Source organism: Jaculus jaculus, chromosome 22 (genome assembly GCF_020740685.1).
Source record: "Jaculus jaculus isolate mJacJac1 chromosome 22, mJacJac1.mat.Y.cur, whole genome shotgun sequence".
In the NCBI taxonomy this organism is placed as follows: Eukaryota; Metazoa; Chordata; class Mammalia; order Rodentia; family Dipodidae; genus Jaculus; species Jaculus jaculus.
Genome location: NC_059123.1, coordinates 4,088,756 through 4,106,848, shown reverse-complemented (window position 1 = coordinate 4,106,848; position 18,093 = coordinate 4,088,756). Strand labels below are relative to the sequence as shown.

General features: G+C 42.3%; 1 protein-coding gene across 3 annotated transcripts in view; it reads left to right on the top strand.

The window, feature by feature from the left end:
• Positions 1-18,093, top strand: part of Slco1a2 (solute carrier organic anion transporter family member 1A2) — a 98,203-nt gene that overhangs the window by 73,637 nt on the left and 6,473 nt on the right. For 2 of the 3 annotated variants that reach the window (XM_004664415.2, XM_045139508.1), the window contains exons 4-11: positions 889-1,030; positions 5,189-5,321; positions 8,008-8,114; positions 9,854-10,000; positions 10,997-11,095; positions 13,462-13,680; positions 15,501-15,665; positions 16,714-16,909. In XM_004664415.2, coding sequence (XP_004664472.2) covers positions 889-1,030; positions 5,189-5,321; positions 8,008-8,114; positions 9,854-10,000; positions 10,997-11,095; positions 13,462-13,680; positions 15,501-15,665; positions 16,714-16,909 — 1,208 coding nt within the window. The remainder of the gene's footprint in view (positions 1-888; positions 1,031-5,188; positions 5,322-8,007; positions 8,115-9,853; positions 10,001-10,996; positions 11,096-13,461; positions 13,681-15,500; positions 15,666-16,713; positions 16,910-18,093) is intronic. The other variant, XM_045139509.1, reaches the window with a different exon arrangement.

Below are 18,093 nucleotides of genomic sequence, written 5' to 3'. Positions count from 1 at the left end.
CAGAAGTCCTTAGACCTGGCATAGCATTTTCTATAAGCCTAGCGGCTGGACTATGAGTTGAGGTGAGACAAAGCACCTCAAGCCACACATCAGGCAAAGTGAATTTATTGCTCACAGCAAGGATAAAGGCATGCATATGAGACCTGTGATAAATCGATTCCCCAGAGGTCAGAAAAGCACCCCTACCTCCAGCCCACCCGAAGATGGAGTCTTCATTTGTACTTGATGACCCAGAAGGACTCTGGCCTGGGTTTGTGTATCATGAGGGCCACTTGATTTGCTGCACTCAAGTGACACAGGATGCAGTTGTAGTTCTGGGAAGGAAAAGGAATAGTTCAGATTATCATTGCATTTATTTCAGTCATAGGAATGTAGTACATTATGCTCAGTATATGTATTTTTTTTTAAGAGAACTAAGTCCTGTGTTGGCCAAGTTCACCTAGGGACCCATGATCTTGCACAGCAAACTTGGTGAGCTTGCTACAGAAGTGACATCTTTGTGCAGTTTCACATTCCTTGTCGTCCTTAAAGTACTCACTTGGGCTATAATAACTTTATAACACTGAATATCTTCTTGAATCCATAGCTATGCCCACATAGAATGACCGCATGTTTTTCTGTAGGAATAAACTCTGTTTCATATACAAGAGGACGAGACTGTAACTATCTACAAAATTCTCTACAACTAATCAGCTATTCCAACCTCGAGTTTCCAGAGAGAAAGCATACCTTAGCAGATCAGAGAAAGAGACTGCAGTGTAAAGTTTCTTGCAAGTTCTAGAGCTACTGACACTGTGGACAATCAGTCTTGTTGTCTGGGACATTTTGTTAATAGATGGAAAATACGTGATTTTAAAATAATTTTAAAATGTGTGTTTTTATTCCTAGATGTTTCTGGTGGCGATAACATGGGCATTTATATCTAAAACTCTCTCTGGATCTTATATGAACTCTATGCTCACACAAATAGAGAGACAATTCAATATCCCGACATCTCTTGTTGGATTTATTAATGGGAGCTTTGAGATTGGTAAATAGGCTGTTTTTTTTTTTTTGTTGTTGTTGTTTGTTTGGTTTTTGTTACTTCATTTCTATATTGATTTATCTATGGAACTGGTTTGAACTTTATTCACTATGTTAGATCATTTCATCTAACTATGTTATGTGTTTCCCCAAATTAAAAGACCTGGCCTGCGCTCAGTCCGTGTGCAGAACAACCCACTTAAGTGTCTTCATGAGAACACCAACACTTCACCACCCATCCCCGCCCTGCTTCCTCTGGCTATTACCACACAGCCTAGCACCCTTCCCCTTACCCCAGCTTCTTCGTTTCCTGGCAGGAAGGCCTGACTATTTAAAGTATTTACATTTAAGTCTATTGGATGATGTCAGCTACGAGATACTAAGCTGTCTATATTTGTACTTTTGAAGGCATTTGTGGGAATCTGAGGGCATTTTCATTGTAAAGGAACAAAGCGAATATTTTTCTTGAGCTTTTGTGTTTGTGAAGTTGGCAATTCTCCATTTTAGGCCATGAAGGCAGAAGAAGCTGCCTTCCCTAGATACACTTAACCAAAACTAAAGTGACCCAAAGTGTGGATGCTTGGTCCTGTTTCTAGAGGTCAAGTTCCTTAGCTCTTCCTCTGTACCCTGGCCAGGACATTGGAACTAACTCCTTATGAAGGCCTTGCATCCACTCAGCGCACATTCGGGTGGACTGGCTACAATGACTGTGGTTTGTAGATTACACCAGATTCTACAGGACAAAGAAGACAGGCTCTTGAAAGATGGGCAAAGGTTTCACAGTTGAAAAAAATGGATGGGCGAAAGTGAAGAGCATTCCAGTTAAAGAAGATACTAATAATATATGGTTTGCAAAGTACTTAAATATTTTTATTTATTTATTTGTGGGGGGCAGATAGAAAGATTTGGAGCACAAGAGAGAGAGAATGGAAGCGCCAGGGCCTCTAGCCACTACAAATGAACTCCAGAAGCATGTGCCCCCTTGTGCCTCTGGCTTACGTGGGTTCTGGAGAGTTGACCCTGGGTCCTTTGACTTTGCAGGCAAGTGCCTTAACCGCTAAGGCATCTCTCCAGCCCAGGTGTGCTTTTTTTCTTAGGTGAGGTCGTGCTTTATCCCAGGCTGAGCTGGAATCCACTATATAGTCTCAGGCTGGCCTCAAACTCATGGGAATCCTCCTGCCTCTGCCTCCCTAGTGTTGGGATTAAAGGTGGGCACCACCCTACTTAGAAACAATTGGGCCTTTTATAACATAGTACATAATAGTTAGCACAGATTTTCCAGTAAGTACTAGTATTGCTTATATTTTGGGGTATCTTCAACAGCAGTAATGTCATATGCAAATATTCGACTACTTTTGGTGACAGAATCCTAAATTTTGCCAACGCCAGTGTTGTCCACTTGTAATGTTAGCCGACACTCTGATACCTAGTTAACGACTTTTCCTAACAAAGCTTCATAGTTTCTATTCTTATTTTTTAAATTATTTATTTATTTATTTGAGAGCGACAGACACAGAGAGAAAGACAGATAGAGGGAGAGAGAGAGAATGGGCACGCCAGGGCTTCCAGCCTCTGCAAACGAACTCCAGACGCGTGCGCCCCCTTGTGCATCTAGCTAACGTGGGACCTGGGGAACCGAGCCTTGAACCGGGGTCCTTAGGCTTCACAGGCAAGCGCTTAACCGCTAAGCCATCTCTCCAGCCCCATAGTTTCTATTCTTGTCCAAGTTGTCTTGTCTAACTGCTATACACGAAAGCTTGAGAAGTTTGTGGATGGAAGGTTAAGGACTTGTACTTAAGGTAGAAAATATTAATTGTTTCTACCACTTCTGGTATTTAAAAAGTGACTTAAGGAGAATTCTGCAGACCAAGAATAGCTACAGAGAACAAGGAGAACTAATTGACTCAGGCCAGTGAACATATCTCGTGTTCCCCAGGTGGCTTTCACAAGCTGTCTCCTCCTGGTCTCCATACCCTACCTCTCTTTCTGCATGTTCCCCTAGGGGGTCATCTCACTAATACAGCAAGGTGATGTGAAAGGTGAGGACAGGAGACTCTTCCTCTCTTCTCCCAAACACAGGCATCTCAGACATCCAGAGGCATTACCTTATGTATGTCAAGCTTAATGATGGAAATTTCAGAAACAGAAACAGGCCAGTGTGACCAAAATAGATATGGAGGTGGCACATTATCCCTCTAAACGGATGTGCAACCTGATAGCTCTCCTACATAGACGGACTAGAGGAAGCAAAGACAGGCTTCCAAATATTTAAGGCCACTTAGAGATTTATTGTCGTGAAGGAAGAGGTTTTGGTTATTCTGATTCTTTTTTTTTAAATTTTTTTTTTAATTTATTTGAGAGACAGACACAGAGAGGAAGACAGATAGAGGGAGAGAGAGAGAATGGGCGCGCCAGGGCTTCCAGCCACTGCACACGAACTCCAGACGCGTGCGCCCCCTTGTGCATCTGGCTAACGTGGGACCTGGGGAACCGAGCCTCGAACCGGGGTCCTTAGGCTTCACAGGCAAGCGCTTAACCGCTAAGCCATCTCTCCAGCCCGGTTATTCTTATTCTTGGGATCATCATACAAGTTTCCTTTATATGCAACATGAGCAGAGTAAACATTCTTTTCTTAGCTTACACACACACACACACACACACACACGCACACACACACAGTGTTTTCAGATAGGTTATAGTCTTGAAGCCCTTCACTCCAGGTCTCCATTTTTCTGAGAACCTCCTCAGTAGGGTCTTTGGTGTTCATTGGGGTGGGGGGCAGAGTAAACATTTTTTTTTAAAAATATTTTTATGTATTTTCAAGGGGAAGGAGGGAGGAGAGAGAGAATGGACATGCCAGGGCCTCAGGCCACTGCAAACAAACTCCAAACGCATGTACCACCGTGTGCATCTGGCTTTATTGTGGGTACTAGGGAATCGATCCCTGATTGGTAAGCACATTAACTGCTAAGCCAGCTCTCCAGCCCAACATTCTTAACTGAAAATGTAGGGTTGTAACGTACTTACGTCTGTCTTTGGTTCTTTCAACTATGTGTGTGTGCATGTATATGTGTGTAAATGGCTGCAACGCAAGGCCTCACACATACCAGGTAGGCACTCTACCAATGAGCTATAGCCAGGCTTTTTTGTTCACTTTGTCTTTGTCAGGGAGAGAACGGGCGTGCTAAGGGCTCCAGCCCCTGCAAACAAACTCTGGACGCATACGCCCCTTCTGCATCTGGTTTACGTGGGCCCTGGGGACTCGAACTCGGGTCCTTTGGCTTTGCAGGCAAACACCTTAACCACTGCGCTGCGCCATCTCTCCAGCCCTCACTTTGTCTTTTTAGGCTGGTTTCACTGAGTTGCCCAGGTGACTCCTCCCGCCTCAGTCTCCCAAGCCACTAGGAAGACAGGTGTGTGTCACAAGGCCCAGCTGGCACCCTCAGCGCTCATCTCCAAGCTTACCAAGGGCGGATCCAGCAGAACAGGGCCTCCCAGCAACGTCCCTTGAACCAGAAGCTTCGTCCTAAGCTGTGGGGATAAAACTTTCCTTTGACTTTTTAACTCTTTGGATCCAGGCTTTCTTAAGAGTCTGCTTGGGACTGGGGGTGGGGTGGGGGGGGTGCAGGGCTCTTCTATTGCTTGCCTAAGAACATTACCTGATCTACGGGAAGTGGGAACACAAGTAGACAATGGGCTTGATGATGCTGAGCAATGAAAATTATTTTTTTAAATTTTTATTAGCATTTTCCATGACTATAAAAAATATCCCATGTTAATGTGAAAATTATTTTTAACTTTGTGTATCTGTCTGGATCTAACCTTGTTTCTCCTTCGGAACATTGGAAAAAGAGTGTTCTGCAGAGCAAGCTTGAGAGGAAAGGCTAGAGGACACAGGTCACAGGTCACATAAAAGCTGATCTGTTCCATTTCCCAAGGCTAGATGTTCGCATGGGACCTTTAACATCCTTTGGAACAGGTTACTCCTTTAGATCAGGAGTTGTTTTTTTTTTTTTCCCTTTAATTAAAACACCCTAGGCATCCAATCCCAGGACATTTAATGTTTATTAAGCAACAAATGCTAATGTGTAAAAATGATTGGCAAGGATGTTATTACATATTTGAGTCTGCCTATTGAAATGACCACTCTCCCGTTTTCCCATAGGCAACCTTTTGTTGATTATATTTGTGAGTTATTTTGGAACTAAGCTGCATAGACCGATCATAATTGGTATTGGATGTGTGACCATGGGATTAGGGTGTTTCCTCATATCGCTGCCTCACTTCCTCATGGACCGGTAAGTTTTCCAGTCTTTGACCGTCTTTTAGGTTCAGCTCTCACCTGCAGGAGGTGAGCCCTGGGCCTTCCTCTCTGGGAAATCCTTTCCAAAGGCACAAAGCCCTGAGACAGGAAGGGGAACAGGAAAAGGGCGGCTGCGTTTCACTCGTCTGATTGGTGAATTTGGTGGCTTCTCTTCCATTTATGGGCGCCTGTTGTCAGTTTGTGAACGAGGGACAGGGGACACCTTGTCCATGAAGCCAGGACTAACTGGAGCCTTAGAAGCTCTCCAAATTTGAGCTGACTCCCTCTTCAGGACTCTTTCCACACTGCCAGTTACAAGGAGGTCTGCACCTTGGCCGTTGCAGGCCACCAAGAGACAGATGAGTTTTCCTGTTTGCCAGAAGAGCAGCCTCTTTTAGTCCCGCCTTCCATTCGCTTCTATATCTTTTTTTTTTAAATTTTTTTTAATTTATTTAATTGAGAGTAACAGGCACAGAGAGAAAGACAGATAGAGGGAGAGAGAGAGAATGGGCGCGCCAGGGCTTCCAGCCTCTGCAAACGAACTCCAGATGCGTGTGCCCCCTTGTGCATCTGGCTAACGTGGGACCTGGGGAACCGAGCCTCGAACCGGGGTCCTTAGGCTTCACAGGCAAGCGCTTAACCGCTAAGCCATCTTTCCAGCCCTCGCTTCTATATCTTGTTTAATACTTTAATGTCATGTAATATACAAAGCCATACTTGTTGACTTTTTTTTTTTTTTTTGGATTTTTGAGGTAGGGTCTCACTCTGGTCTAGGCTGACCTGGATTTAACTCTGTAGTCTCAGGATGGCCTCGAACTCACGGTGATCCTCCTACTTCTGCCTCCCGAATGCTAGGATTAAAGGCGTGTGCCACCATGCCCGGCTTCATACTTGTTACTTGTATGACTATGAAAAGGTTTTCACCACCGTATCACACCTCTTTCCTCTGTTAGGACACTTTATTTTTCTTGGGTTTAATAAGTACTTTATTTTCTTTTTTTCGTTTAATTAGCTTTCTTTGTATCTCTACCTTACTAATGCTGAACCATCCGGTGGGGTAAATACCCCCAGCGTAGGTCAGAGGGCTTTGTCCTTGTCTCAGAGACACTCTCCCCGTTGTTTGCTCCTTGCGCATTCTCAACTAGGGCCTCCTGAGACCAGTTGAATTTCTATTTCCTTGTCATTTTCCTTAGGAACTTATTTTGCTCCTTCTCTTTCTTCTTTCTCACCTCTCCTAGCACCTTTCCTTCCCTCTCTTTATCTTTCTCCTCTCTTTTCCTTTACTTTTTCTTTCTCCTTTCCTCTACTCACCTCTCCCTTCTTCTCTCCCTCCATCCTGCCCTTTCTTTCTCTCCCTTTTGTTCCTCTAAGAAGAGAAAGTTACATTCCATTATGCCGCCTGGCAATTCAGACTGTCTTGTGATGGGCATCGTTTTCCTTCTGTGGGAGTGCAGGAGCACATGGAGAAGCTATTGTTCGGATCCTCAGAAAGTGAGGTTTGTGCTTCTTATGAACAAACCTCAGAGAATTTCTTTGGCTGTGTTGTTTTGTTTCCCTATAAAGCCTTTATCTTCTTAATTATCCTTTCCTGAATTTCTTATTTTTCCTGGCTTTTGTTCTTTATTCTACATTAATTATTTCTAGGAAATGAGTAGCTAGAAACCACAGAATCAGATCATTTAAAAGTTATGTTGTCGGGCTGGAGAGATGGCTTAGCGGTTAAGCGCTTGCCTGTGAAGCCTAAGGACCCCGGTTCGAGGCTCGGTTCCCCACGTCCCACGTTAGCCAGATGCACAAGGGGGCGCACGCGTCTGGAGTTCGTTTGCAGAGGCTGGAAGCCCTGGCGCGCCCATTCTCTCTCTCTCCCTCTATCTGTCTTTCTCTGTGTCTGTCGCTCTCAAATAAATAAATAAATAATTTAAAAAAAAGTTATGTTGTCTATGTATAGAGGTTTGAAAGATAATATTAAAGGCATTTGATGAGTAGTCAGGTCTTTTGACTTTTCTCCCCCTTCTTCCTCCTTTTCTTTCTTCCTTTCTTCCTTTCCTTCTCTTCTCTTCTCTTCTCTTCTCTTCTCTTCTCTTCTCTTCTCTTCTCTTCTCTTCTCTTCTCTCCTCTCCTCTCCTCTCCTCTCCTCTCCTCTCCTCTCCTCTCTTCTCTCTTTCCCTCCCCTCCTCTCCCCTTTCCTCTCATCTCTTCTTCTTCCTTCCTTCCTTCCTTCCTTCCTTCCTTCCTTCCTTCCTTCCTTCCTTCCTTCCTTCATTTCTTCCTTCCTTTTTCTTTCTTTCTCTCTCTCTCTCCTCTCTTTCCAAAGCCTCATGTAGTTCAGGTTGGCCTTTGACTCTCTATGTATATTGCAAAGGATGGCCTTGAACTCTGAGTCCTCCTGCCTCCTCATCTCAATTGCTGGGATGGGAGACCTGTACAACCATATCCAGTTAAGCCAGCACTGGGGATCCACCCTAGGGCTTCATGTGTGTTGGGAAAGTCCTCTGCCAACTAAGCCACATCCCTGCTCCTGGTGACTGATTTCTGGCAACTAGGCCAACACAGAGGGAAAGGGAAATACTTGTTTACAGGTTTCAATGCTGCCATTTCAGTGAATCTGGAGTCAATAATCTGCAAATGCTTGCATTGCCCTAATTCATTGTTTAAATCAATGTTTCCCTGTGTTAATACAGATATGAATATGAATCTACAGTGTCAGTTTCAAGCAACATGTCCTCAAACAGTTTCCTGTGTATGGAAAATCAAACCCAGGCTTTAAAACCAACCCAAGATCCAGCAGGTGTCTGCTTCATGTCATTGCTTTCTTCTTCTCAGTGAATGTTCCATAAACCACTTTTTAAATAAGGGCTGTATATGTGCTATTAGATTGATAAAAATGTACAAGATAAATGGACAAAAGATATTTTCTCTCTTCAGGAACTCTGGAGGAGTGTTGAAGATGGAAGCAGGATGCTTCATGATATAGACCATTATTCCTATTATATTTTGATGCATATTAAGACTTTCTGTTTCTTAAATGTTTATTTAAAATGAGTCAAATATATCCATCCTAAGACCATTGTAGAGTTAATCCCACAGACGAGAGTGACTTAGAAAGATTTAAACTTGTGATTTGACCAGTATGATAATGCAAATAAGAGACAGAGATACAAACACTGCTCAAAAGATTAACATAGTAGGGCTGAAGGGATGGCTTAATGGTTAAGACATTTGCCTGCAAAGCCAAAGAACCCAGGTTCAATTCCCCAGGACCCACCATAGCCAGATGCACAAGGGGGTTGCATGCATCTGGAGTTCGTTTGCAGTGGCTGGAGGCCCTGGTGGGCCCATTCACTCTCTCTCTCTCTCTCTCCCATTCTCTGTCAAATAAATAAATGAGATTTATATTGTATAGCTGACATATATCAGGGATCATAAGTATGTTTACCTCAGTCTAGAATTGTTCTATTGCCTTTCTGCTATTAGAAATTTGTCTTTTTGCCGCTGTTTTTCTCTTTAACAGACACTACTCTGTAGTTGAACAAAGTGTGCCATGACATATTTTGTGTGTGTGTGTGTGGCGGGGGAGGTTAGGAATGATTGAGGCATAGACTTCATGGAAAAATCCTAGGTGACACTATGCTTACAAACCTTTCGTGTATGAGCAGCCTCTGGCCTGTTTATAGGAGGGGAGGGTACCCTGTTCTTCACTTACCTGAAACCAGTGGTGCCACGGAGTTTTCTTAGGCATTGACACAGCATAGATATAAATCTTCATATATATATATATATATATATATATATATATATATATGAAGATATATATATATATATAATATAAACATAGATAAAAATCTTCAGAGATTTCTCTTTTTCCCTTTCAACCCCCAATGGCCCACTATTTTTTATTCTGCTAAGCATCTTCTTTATGGTTGGTGTACATTTGTTTAATTATTTGAAAGTTACACTATGTAACAGGACCTACAAAGAAAAATGTGACTAAATACCCAGATATACGTGTAAGTGTCTATAAAATAATCAGAGCTATAGAGAATTCAAACTCCAGTCAAGCTTGTGTTGACATTGCATGAATAGAGCATGAATTACCCGGAGAGTTATGCATATGTGTGTGCATAGGGGAACGTGGTAGTCTCATGGTACCCAACTTGGTGCAATAGTTGGAGGCAAATTCAATCTCTAGGGGTGAAGAGAATCCCCATCTTTTAGCCTTTGCTAATTGGTATGGTGCAAATTCTCCCACCAAACTGCCAATGGGTGGTCACTAAGCACTGTACAGTCAGGTCTCTCGACCAAGTAAGAACTGCCTCGAACATGCCGGTTAGATTATTCCTAAGTATTCTCTCAAAAAAATAGAATACAGCTGCCCCCTGCCCCCCCAATTCACTGCTAGTAACCCATTGAAAAGTTGCTATGGGTATAGGATGTGAAAAGCTTATGGAAGTCTTTGAATTAAAATTAACTGTCACTAACAATTAATTTGTCAAAGCACTAATGGGATTTTGTTTTGCTTTAATGCAGAGTGTGTAAAAGAAGTGAAATCACTGATGTGGGTGTACGTACTGGTAGGAAATATGATCCGTGGCATAGGCGAAACTCCTATCATGCCTTTGGGTATTTCCTACATAGAAGATTTTTCCAAACCTGAAAACTCCCCTTTATATATTGGTAAGCTTGAAAACCTGCTTTAACCCCTTTTCTGAATAGTGAGTCCTCAGAGGGTAAAAACATCAATTACTGTTTGGACTCTGTGACTTCTAGAATGACGAATGGAACCCCTGGGCATAAGTTAGCTATAAATTGGTTGAATGGAGAAATAATATGCTAATTCTAGACAACCACTTTATGAAACCTATTGTTTACTGCTGGATATGTCTCTGGTTCAGAGGCTCCTGGAGTTCCCCAAGTTATTTCTTTGGTGCCATACTATAGCTAACCCATGAAGAGATTTACCAGCGTTTTCTCGAAAGTGTTCCTTGGATTCAGTTTTTTTCTTTCTTTTTTTGCTACTTTTAAAATTTATTGATTTATTTGCAAGGAGAGAGAGAGAGAGAGAGAGAATCGGCATGCCAGGGCCTCCAGCCCTTGCTGATGAAATAGCAGCCTGTTCAGGGAACCAGTGCATCTGGACAGTCTTTCTTTTGAACCTCTCTTACTGTACTTTGTTGATTTTTAAATTCCCAGTTAACATTAGAACCTTACTTATTTGTGGCGGGGAGAGGGGAGAGAAGGAAGAGGGGAAGATGGGCAGGGTCCTTGCCACTGCAAATGAACTCCGATACATGCACCACTTTGCTCATTTGGCTTTGCGTGGGTGCTGGGGAATTGAATGCTGGCCAGCAAGCTTTGTCAGCAAGTGCCTTTAGCTGCTGAACCGTCTCCCCAGTTCAGTGGCTTCTTCCTCAGTGTTTGCAGAAACGTTATGCATGCATGTGGCTGCACACCAGTGTTATTTTCCTCGACATTTGAACATACGCAAATATCTAAGGCCTTTGGGGGTCTAGCTCAGTAGTAGAGCAATTGCCTGGCTTGAGCAAGGCTCTGGATTTGATCCCTGCACCACAAAGGAAACTAAGATAAAAGCAATGCAATTTTTGGACTTCCTGTGTAACCAAACCCATTGGGTGGTCATGAGACTGACCTTGAGTGCTTGTTGACTTCCAGGGTTTATCGAAACAGGAACAATCGTCGGCCCTTTGATTGGACTTCTGTTGGCATCATTCTGCGCGAACATCTACGTCGACACCGGATCCGTAAGCACAGGTGAGTCCATGTTAGCTGACTTTACGGGTCTAAAATACCTACTTCATCAGAGGAGTGCTATCAGTAATCACCGTTGCCTTATTTGACCCCCAGGCAGACTCTCTCCGCTTTACAAAAGGCAGAGCTCAGTGGAATAATTAGCAGCACAAGAAGATAAAATGCTATGCCTGACTCAAAATCCCCTGTTCTGTCCATCATGTTGCAGCCACAGTTTTGGTTTCAAAAGACTAAGTTAAATACAGGCTTCTCCTTTAAATATATATACTTGAGAGAGACAGAGAGAGACAGAGAGAGAGAGAGAGAGAGAGAGAGAGAGAGAGAGAGAGAGAGAGAGAATGAGTATGGGCACGCCAGGGCCTCCTGCCACTACAAATGAACTCCAGACACATGTGCCATGCTGTGCATCTAGCGTCATGTGGGTACTGAGGAAAATCAAACCCCTGTCAGCAGACTTTGTAAATAAGTGTCTTTACCTGCTGAGCCATCTCTCCAGTCCTAGATTTCTCTCCATATAGAGAAATAACCATGGATAATGAAGCAGTGCTTTTATTTACCTAAACAGTGTCAATTTATGAATATGGCACAGATAACCATACTAAGTAATATACTGCTGGACAATGTCTCACCACCACGTGTTTCCAGATAATTTTTTAAAACTGTTTATAGATATATAATTATGATTCCATAACTGTAGACAATAAATCATAAGCATTTCTTCCCCTCCCCACTTTCCCCTTCACAAATCCACTCTCCATCATATCCGCTCCCCTCTCAGTCAGTCTCTCTTTTATCTTGATGTCATTATCTGTTCCTCCTCTTATGAGGGTCCTGTGTAGGGAGCACCAGGCACTGAGAGGTCATGGATACCCAGGCCACTTTGTGTCTGGAAGACTGCATGGTAAGTAGTCCTGTCCTTCCTTTGGCTCTTACTTTCTTTCCTCCACCTCTTTTGCAATGGACCCTGAGCCTTGGAAGGTGTAATGGAGATGTTTCAGTGTGAAACACTCCCCTGTTTCTTCTCAGCACTATGGTGTCTTTTGAGTCATCCCTGAGGTCACTGCCATCTGAAAAGAGTAGCTTCTCTAATCCCAGATAAAAAATTTTAATAAACAAAAATATAAAAATTGCACTTTTAAAAAAATTATTTATTTATTTATTTGAGAGCGACAGACACAGAGAGAAAGACAGATAGAGGGAGAGAGAGAGAATGGGCGCACCAGGGCTTTCAGCCTCTGCAAACGAACTCCAGACGTGTGCGCCCCCTTGTGCATCTGGCTAACGTGGGACCTGGGGAACCGAGCCTCGAACCGGGGTCCTTAGGCTTCACAGGCAAGTGCTTAACCGCTAAGCCATCTCTCCAGCCCAAAATTGCACTTTTTATTTATTTAATTTTTGGTTTTTCAAGGTAGGGTCTCATTGTAGCCCAGGCTGACCTGGAATTCACTATGGAGTCTCAGGGTGGCCTCAAACTCTCGGCGATCCTCCTACCTCTGCCTCCTGAGTGCTGGGATTAAAGGTGTGCGCCACCATGCCCAGCTAAAAATTGCGTATTTTAATAAGATACCATAGGATATTTTGACTCATGAATGTATTTGGTCAATTATAGCTATTTTCTCACATTTCTGTCATTTCCTTAAGACAAAAGGTTTCAAAGTTCTTTCTACTGGATTTTAAAAATGTTTGGTATTCAATTCTTATGTGCAGCTCAGCCACTGTGAACCAGCATGCCAGAGAGTCTTCTTTCTGTCTAAGCTGAACTTGGTCCCATTGATCAAGCCCAGATAAATTTTATGAAGTTCTTTCATGAAGCCCAGCACAGTGGCAAATCCCTGTAATCCCAGTACTCAGTAGGCTGAGGTAAGAGGGTCACAAGTTCAAGAGAAACTTGAGGTACAAAGCGAGACTCCCTTTTTTTCCCCAAAAGCAATAAAAATAACATAGGTGAGTAATATACATGATTTATACTTGGATAACATCTAGGTATTCTTATTTTAATAATTTTCTTTTTTCATTTATGACACAGAAAGTGAGGGAACAGGATAGGGAGAAGGAGAGAGAGAGAGAGAGAGAGAGAGAGAGAGAGAGAGAGAGAGAGAGAGAGAGAGAATTGGGGTGCCACGGCCTTATCCATGGCAAACAAATGCAGACATTTGTGCCACCTTGTTCGCATTCACCACCCGTGTGCCAGCACCACTTTGTTCATTGGGCTTATGTGCACCTCTGGGGACTCGTACCAGCGTCCTTAGGCTTTACAGGCAATCGCCTTAACCACTCAGCCATCTCTCCAGCCCAGATTTTTATAATTTTCTAGAGTTCATGCAGAAAAGAATGATGCAAGCTAATAAACCTGCCATATTTCCTTCCAGATGAGCTGACCATCATGCCCACTGACACGCGGTGGGTTGGAGCGTGGTGGATTGGCTTTCTGATCTGTGCGGGAGCGAATGTCCTCACTGGCATTCCTTTTTTCTTTCTGCCTAAAACGCCTCCAAAGGAAGGACTAGAGGATCATGCTGATGTCATTAAAAGTGATAAAGAGAAACAGAGAGAAGGGGTCAAAAAGGCAGAGCGTGGGATCACCAAAGGTGAGTTTCAAAGTCAAATAATCTCTGCTAGTCTGAATATCGATGCGCCTGTGGTTTCGTCTAAAGTGACAGTTACTAATGGTCATCAGTTCATAGTGGCTATTTAGTCTAATTCTTACTGTCCTGCCTCTTGCAAATAAGTTTTGACATCTAGAAGCCGATTTATCTTAGATTAGTCTTTATACAAACTTTCCAGTCAAGCTAGGCACTCACAAAACAAGCGTGTTTGGTCGCATCTACTTTCAAAAGTTTGTTTTTACAGAAAATATAGGTTTAAAGCATGGTGGTGCCTGCCCGTAATCTCCACATTTAGGAGGTAAAGTCAGGAGAATCAGAAGCTCAAGGCAATAAAAAAGTGAGCTTGAAGCCGGGCATGGTGGTGCAAACCTTTAAGCCCAGCCCTTAGGAGGCAGAGGTAGGAGGATCACTATGAGTTCGAGGCCACCCTTACACTACATAGTGAATTCCAGGTCAGCCTGAGCTAGAGTGAAACCCGACCTCAGATAACAACAACAAAAAAAAAGTGAGTCTGTGGCTAGCATGGGCTAGAAGAGACCCTGACATGCACACACACATACATACACACACACACACGTGTGTGTGTGTGTGTATGTGGTTAAAACACTGATTATCAAACTTGCTACCCACTGATACCATATGAGGTTTTTCAAACTTGTGGATGGTTGGAAGTTCTGCAGGAGTCTTAAGAACTCTAACTTAATTGATGTGGGGTGTTGAATGTGCCATGTTAATCAATGGCTTCTACCACTAGAGTTCATGTCTTTGCGTTAAACTGGCCTCTACTTGCAAATGGTTTCTTTATTGATAATTTACCCTCAAGTGAATTTTGGAGAACTTGTTAGGGATGGCAGGAGATAAGTAAATCAAGACAGAGAACATGAAGAACATGGAAAAAGGGAAGACTGTCAAGTCAGAATTTGAGCCAAAATACTCTTCACCTATTTACTTGAGACGAGCCCCAAATCTGGATCTTAGCTTTTTAGACAGGGAGAAGTCTGGGTTAAATCACTTAAAGGTCCTTGGTACAGACCCAATGAATCAGCACTTAGAGTATTTATGTGCATTGCTAGTATTAAAAAACTGTAACCAGGTGCATTTAATGGGCATTTTGCTGTGAAATATTGGTAGAAATGCATAAAAAAAGCAGATTGCTTTTTTTTTTAACCTCATGCACTCCCACATGCATCTCCATTTAAAATATTCATACTGGAGATATCAAGATATAAAAGCATACTTCATCCAAGTGATTTTTTGCCTTCTACATTTCAGAGAATAGAATCAGAGCTTCCCATTTAGACGATCCCCAGTGAAGAGATGGTTTTAATAGACAGACAATAGTGAAGGCTAAGATAGAAATGGTGTGAACACCAACACTATTTTGGTCTCATTTGTAGTTTTGCATGAAGCACAATTGTGCTCTGGTCGCATTTATTTATTTATTTATTTATTTACTTACTTACTTACTTACTTAGGTTTTTCGGGGTAGGGTCTCCCTCTAGCTTAGGCTGACCTGGAACTCACTATGTAGTCACAAGGCGGCCTCGAACTCAGGCAATCCTCCTACCTCTGCCTGGATTAAAGGCGTGTGCCACCACGCCCAGTATGCTCTGATTCTTAACCACTGCCTTGTACCATGAATTTCCAAAAGCGGTGATGATATGTAATTTTAGCTTCCAGGAAGTCAAGATTTAATAAGTGCATATGCATTGTGGCACATATTTTGAGAATTTTTTCTAGGGTAACACCACTTACAAAATGCAATGCCATGTTAGTTTGAAGTTGTCATACTTTCATTTCAGATTTTCTACCTTTCATGAAAAGTCTCGCGTGCAATCCAATTTACATGCTTTTTATACTGATAAGTGTCATCCAGTTCAATGCATTTGTGAATATGTTTTCTTTCTTGCCCAAATATCTGGAACAGCAGTTTGGAAAATCAACCTCAGATGCAATCTTCCTCATTGGTAGGTGGTTTTATTTCTTTAGTAAAATACTCCCCCACTCATGGCATGGGGAATGATATGACAGGGATTCTAGAGGACTTCTCAGTTGAAGACTTTTAGGATATTTTGCCTCTGGGAAATTTCCTTTTTCTACTCTTTCAGAAAGAGGTCCGAAGGGTCATTTGGGTTTTCTCTCCTGTGAGAATTTGCATTAAACTGGCCTTATTCATGAAAACCATAGAGAATGTGTACATAAGTCAATTTTCAGACAGGCAGTTCACTAAATTAAAGGGGAATGGACAGTTAAGTCATTCTGTTTCTGCGTTTTACCCCATTGTTTCTCTTGAACTTCAAGCTTGCGTCCCATGTTTTTCCTCATCCGGCAACTTGGTCTTCCCCATGGTTTTGGGTAACTCTGAAGCCGTATCTATCTTGCTTTTCCTGTTGCACACTAATCCCAGTGAGCCTATCTTACTTTGTGTGTGTGTTTTTTTTTCCTGAGATCTTTTTTACCGGACTCTCACATGTTACCTGCGTCCGTATTACTTAGAACAATCTGAGAGATCCAAATCCTAGGACCCCACTTCAGAAACATAGAATTTGTTGTAATGGCCTCTGGAATTGATGAGTGGCAAGTTTCCCCAGGCCAAATGTCGGTATTGAATGAATGTAACATAGACCTGGTTTTCTCTTTTTCTTTCCTTTTTTTTTAGTGGGGGGAGGAAATCTGAGTACTAAGACTTCTGGAGTTAATAAATATATCCCATAGAACACAGAGTAATGAGTTAATAGACAATTAAGCATCTTTGACTTACTAGTTCTTTTTGTATTATTGACCATGATCTCTGTTAATAAAACATTTATCACCTAAGGCAATGAATGATAACCATAGTGTCCTAAAAGTCTACTTTGATATTATAGGACATTTGAAAATCTCTTTATAGATAAGTGAGGCATTAAATAGCTTCAAATGACTTAAGTCATTTATTATGTAAGCCGTATTAGAAAAAAGTGCTATTTATTCCTGTGATTTTTTTTCTTGTAAATAATATTTTACTTGCATTTATAGGTATTTATAACTTACCTCCAATATGCGTCGGGTATTTACTTGGTGGTTTATTGATGAAGAACTTCAAGATTTCTGTTAAGAAAGCCGCCCACATAGCATGTTTCTTATCTGTGTTCGAGTACCTTTTGTATTTCTTGACTTTTACGATGACGTGTGATAACTCTCCAGTTGCTGGCTTAACTACCTCTTATCAAGGGTATGTTTTTCTGTAAAAATGTCATGCTTTTTCAACAACGACGCGTATACTGGCTCAGTCACGGATCCTTGGTTCTCCTGTATCTTCTGCTTGTCAAGCTGGACACTTATTAAAGAGGTTGAGAGACATATGCGTACCACCAAGTGACAGTTTATGATTGTACCCGTGTAGAGGTGTTTGTCATTGTGCAAGCCAGTGGACTTTAAGGTACACACAAAGAGCTACCTTTAGCTCTTCAGCTTATGCTGTGTACATGTCTACATTCCCATAGGGAGATAAAATCAGAAGCTGCCTCTATGGTCTAGATAGCCTTTATCCGCCTCTGCAGTGGGCTCAATGTAGTATGGCTGAATCCTAGCATGAACCAATTAGCATGTATGCTTTCACACTTCACTGGTATTGTTATATCTGAAGTACTCAGTAGTCACAAACTTTGTGTTTGAAGGTTATCTGGGTTATATGGAAAGCTTATTCATAGTGATATGAGTTTCTCAAATTCACTTCAGGACATATTTATATATGAAATCATCAGTTAAAGTGACATGAAGGGCTGGAGAGATGGCTTGCCTGTGAAGCCTAAGGACCCTGGTTCGAGGCTTAATTCCCCAGGACCCATGTTAGCCAGATGCATAAGGGGGTGCACATATCTGGAATTCATCTGCAGTGGCTGGGAAACCCTGGCACGCCCATTCTCTCTCTCTCTCTTTGCGTCTTTCTCTGTCTGTTGCTCTCAAATAAATAAACAAAAATATCCCCCCAAATTTTAAAGTGACATGAAGCGTACCCTAAAGGCTCCACCTCTCACCGTCATTATAGACGATGAAATTAGAGTCCTTTCAAATACAAAATCACACAGTAATTTTATCTACTTTAGATGATGTGGGTCTTCCCAGCTTCTCTTAAGACAAGCATCTTATTTCCACTATAGATGAAGAAATCGAAACTCAGTGGCAAAGGGAGAAACTATGAGAAACTGCTTCAACCACATGGGGATAGGGTTAGCCCATATCCGTCTCCAGCCAGACTGGCTCCCACTGATTGAGCGGCAGAGTTAGGATTGGAACTCAGCTTCCTGCACGAGTGCTCTTTGGTCCCATTGAAAGGCCTGGGCACTGGCAATAGAAGAATGCTGCACTTACTCAAGCCGCTCTGTTTCTGAGCTCGAAGCATTCCTACATGATAAG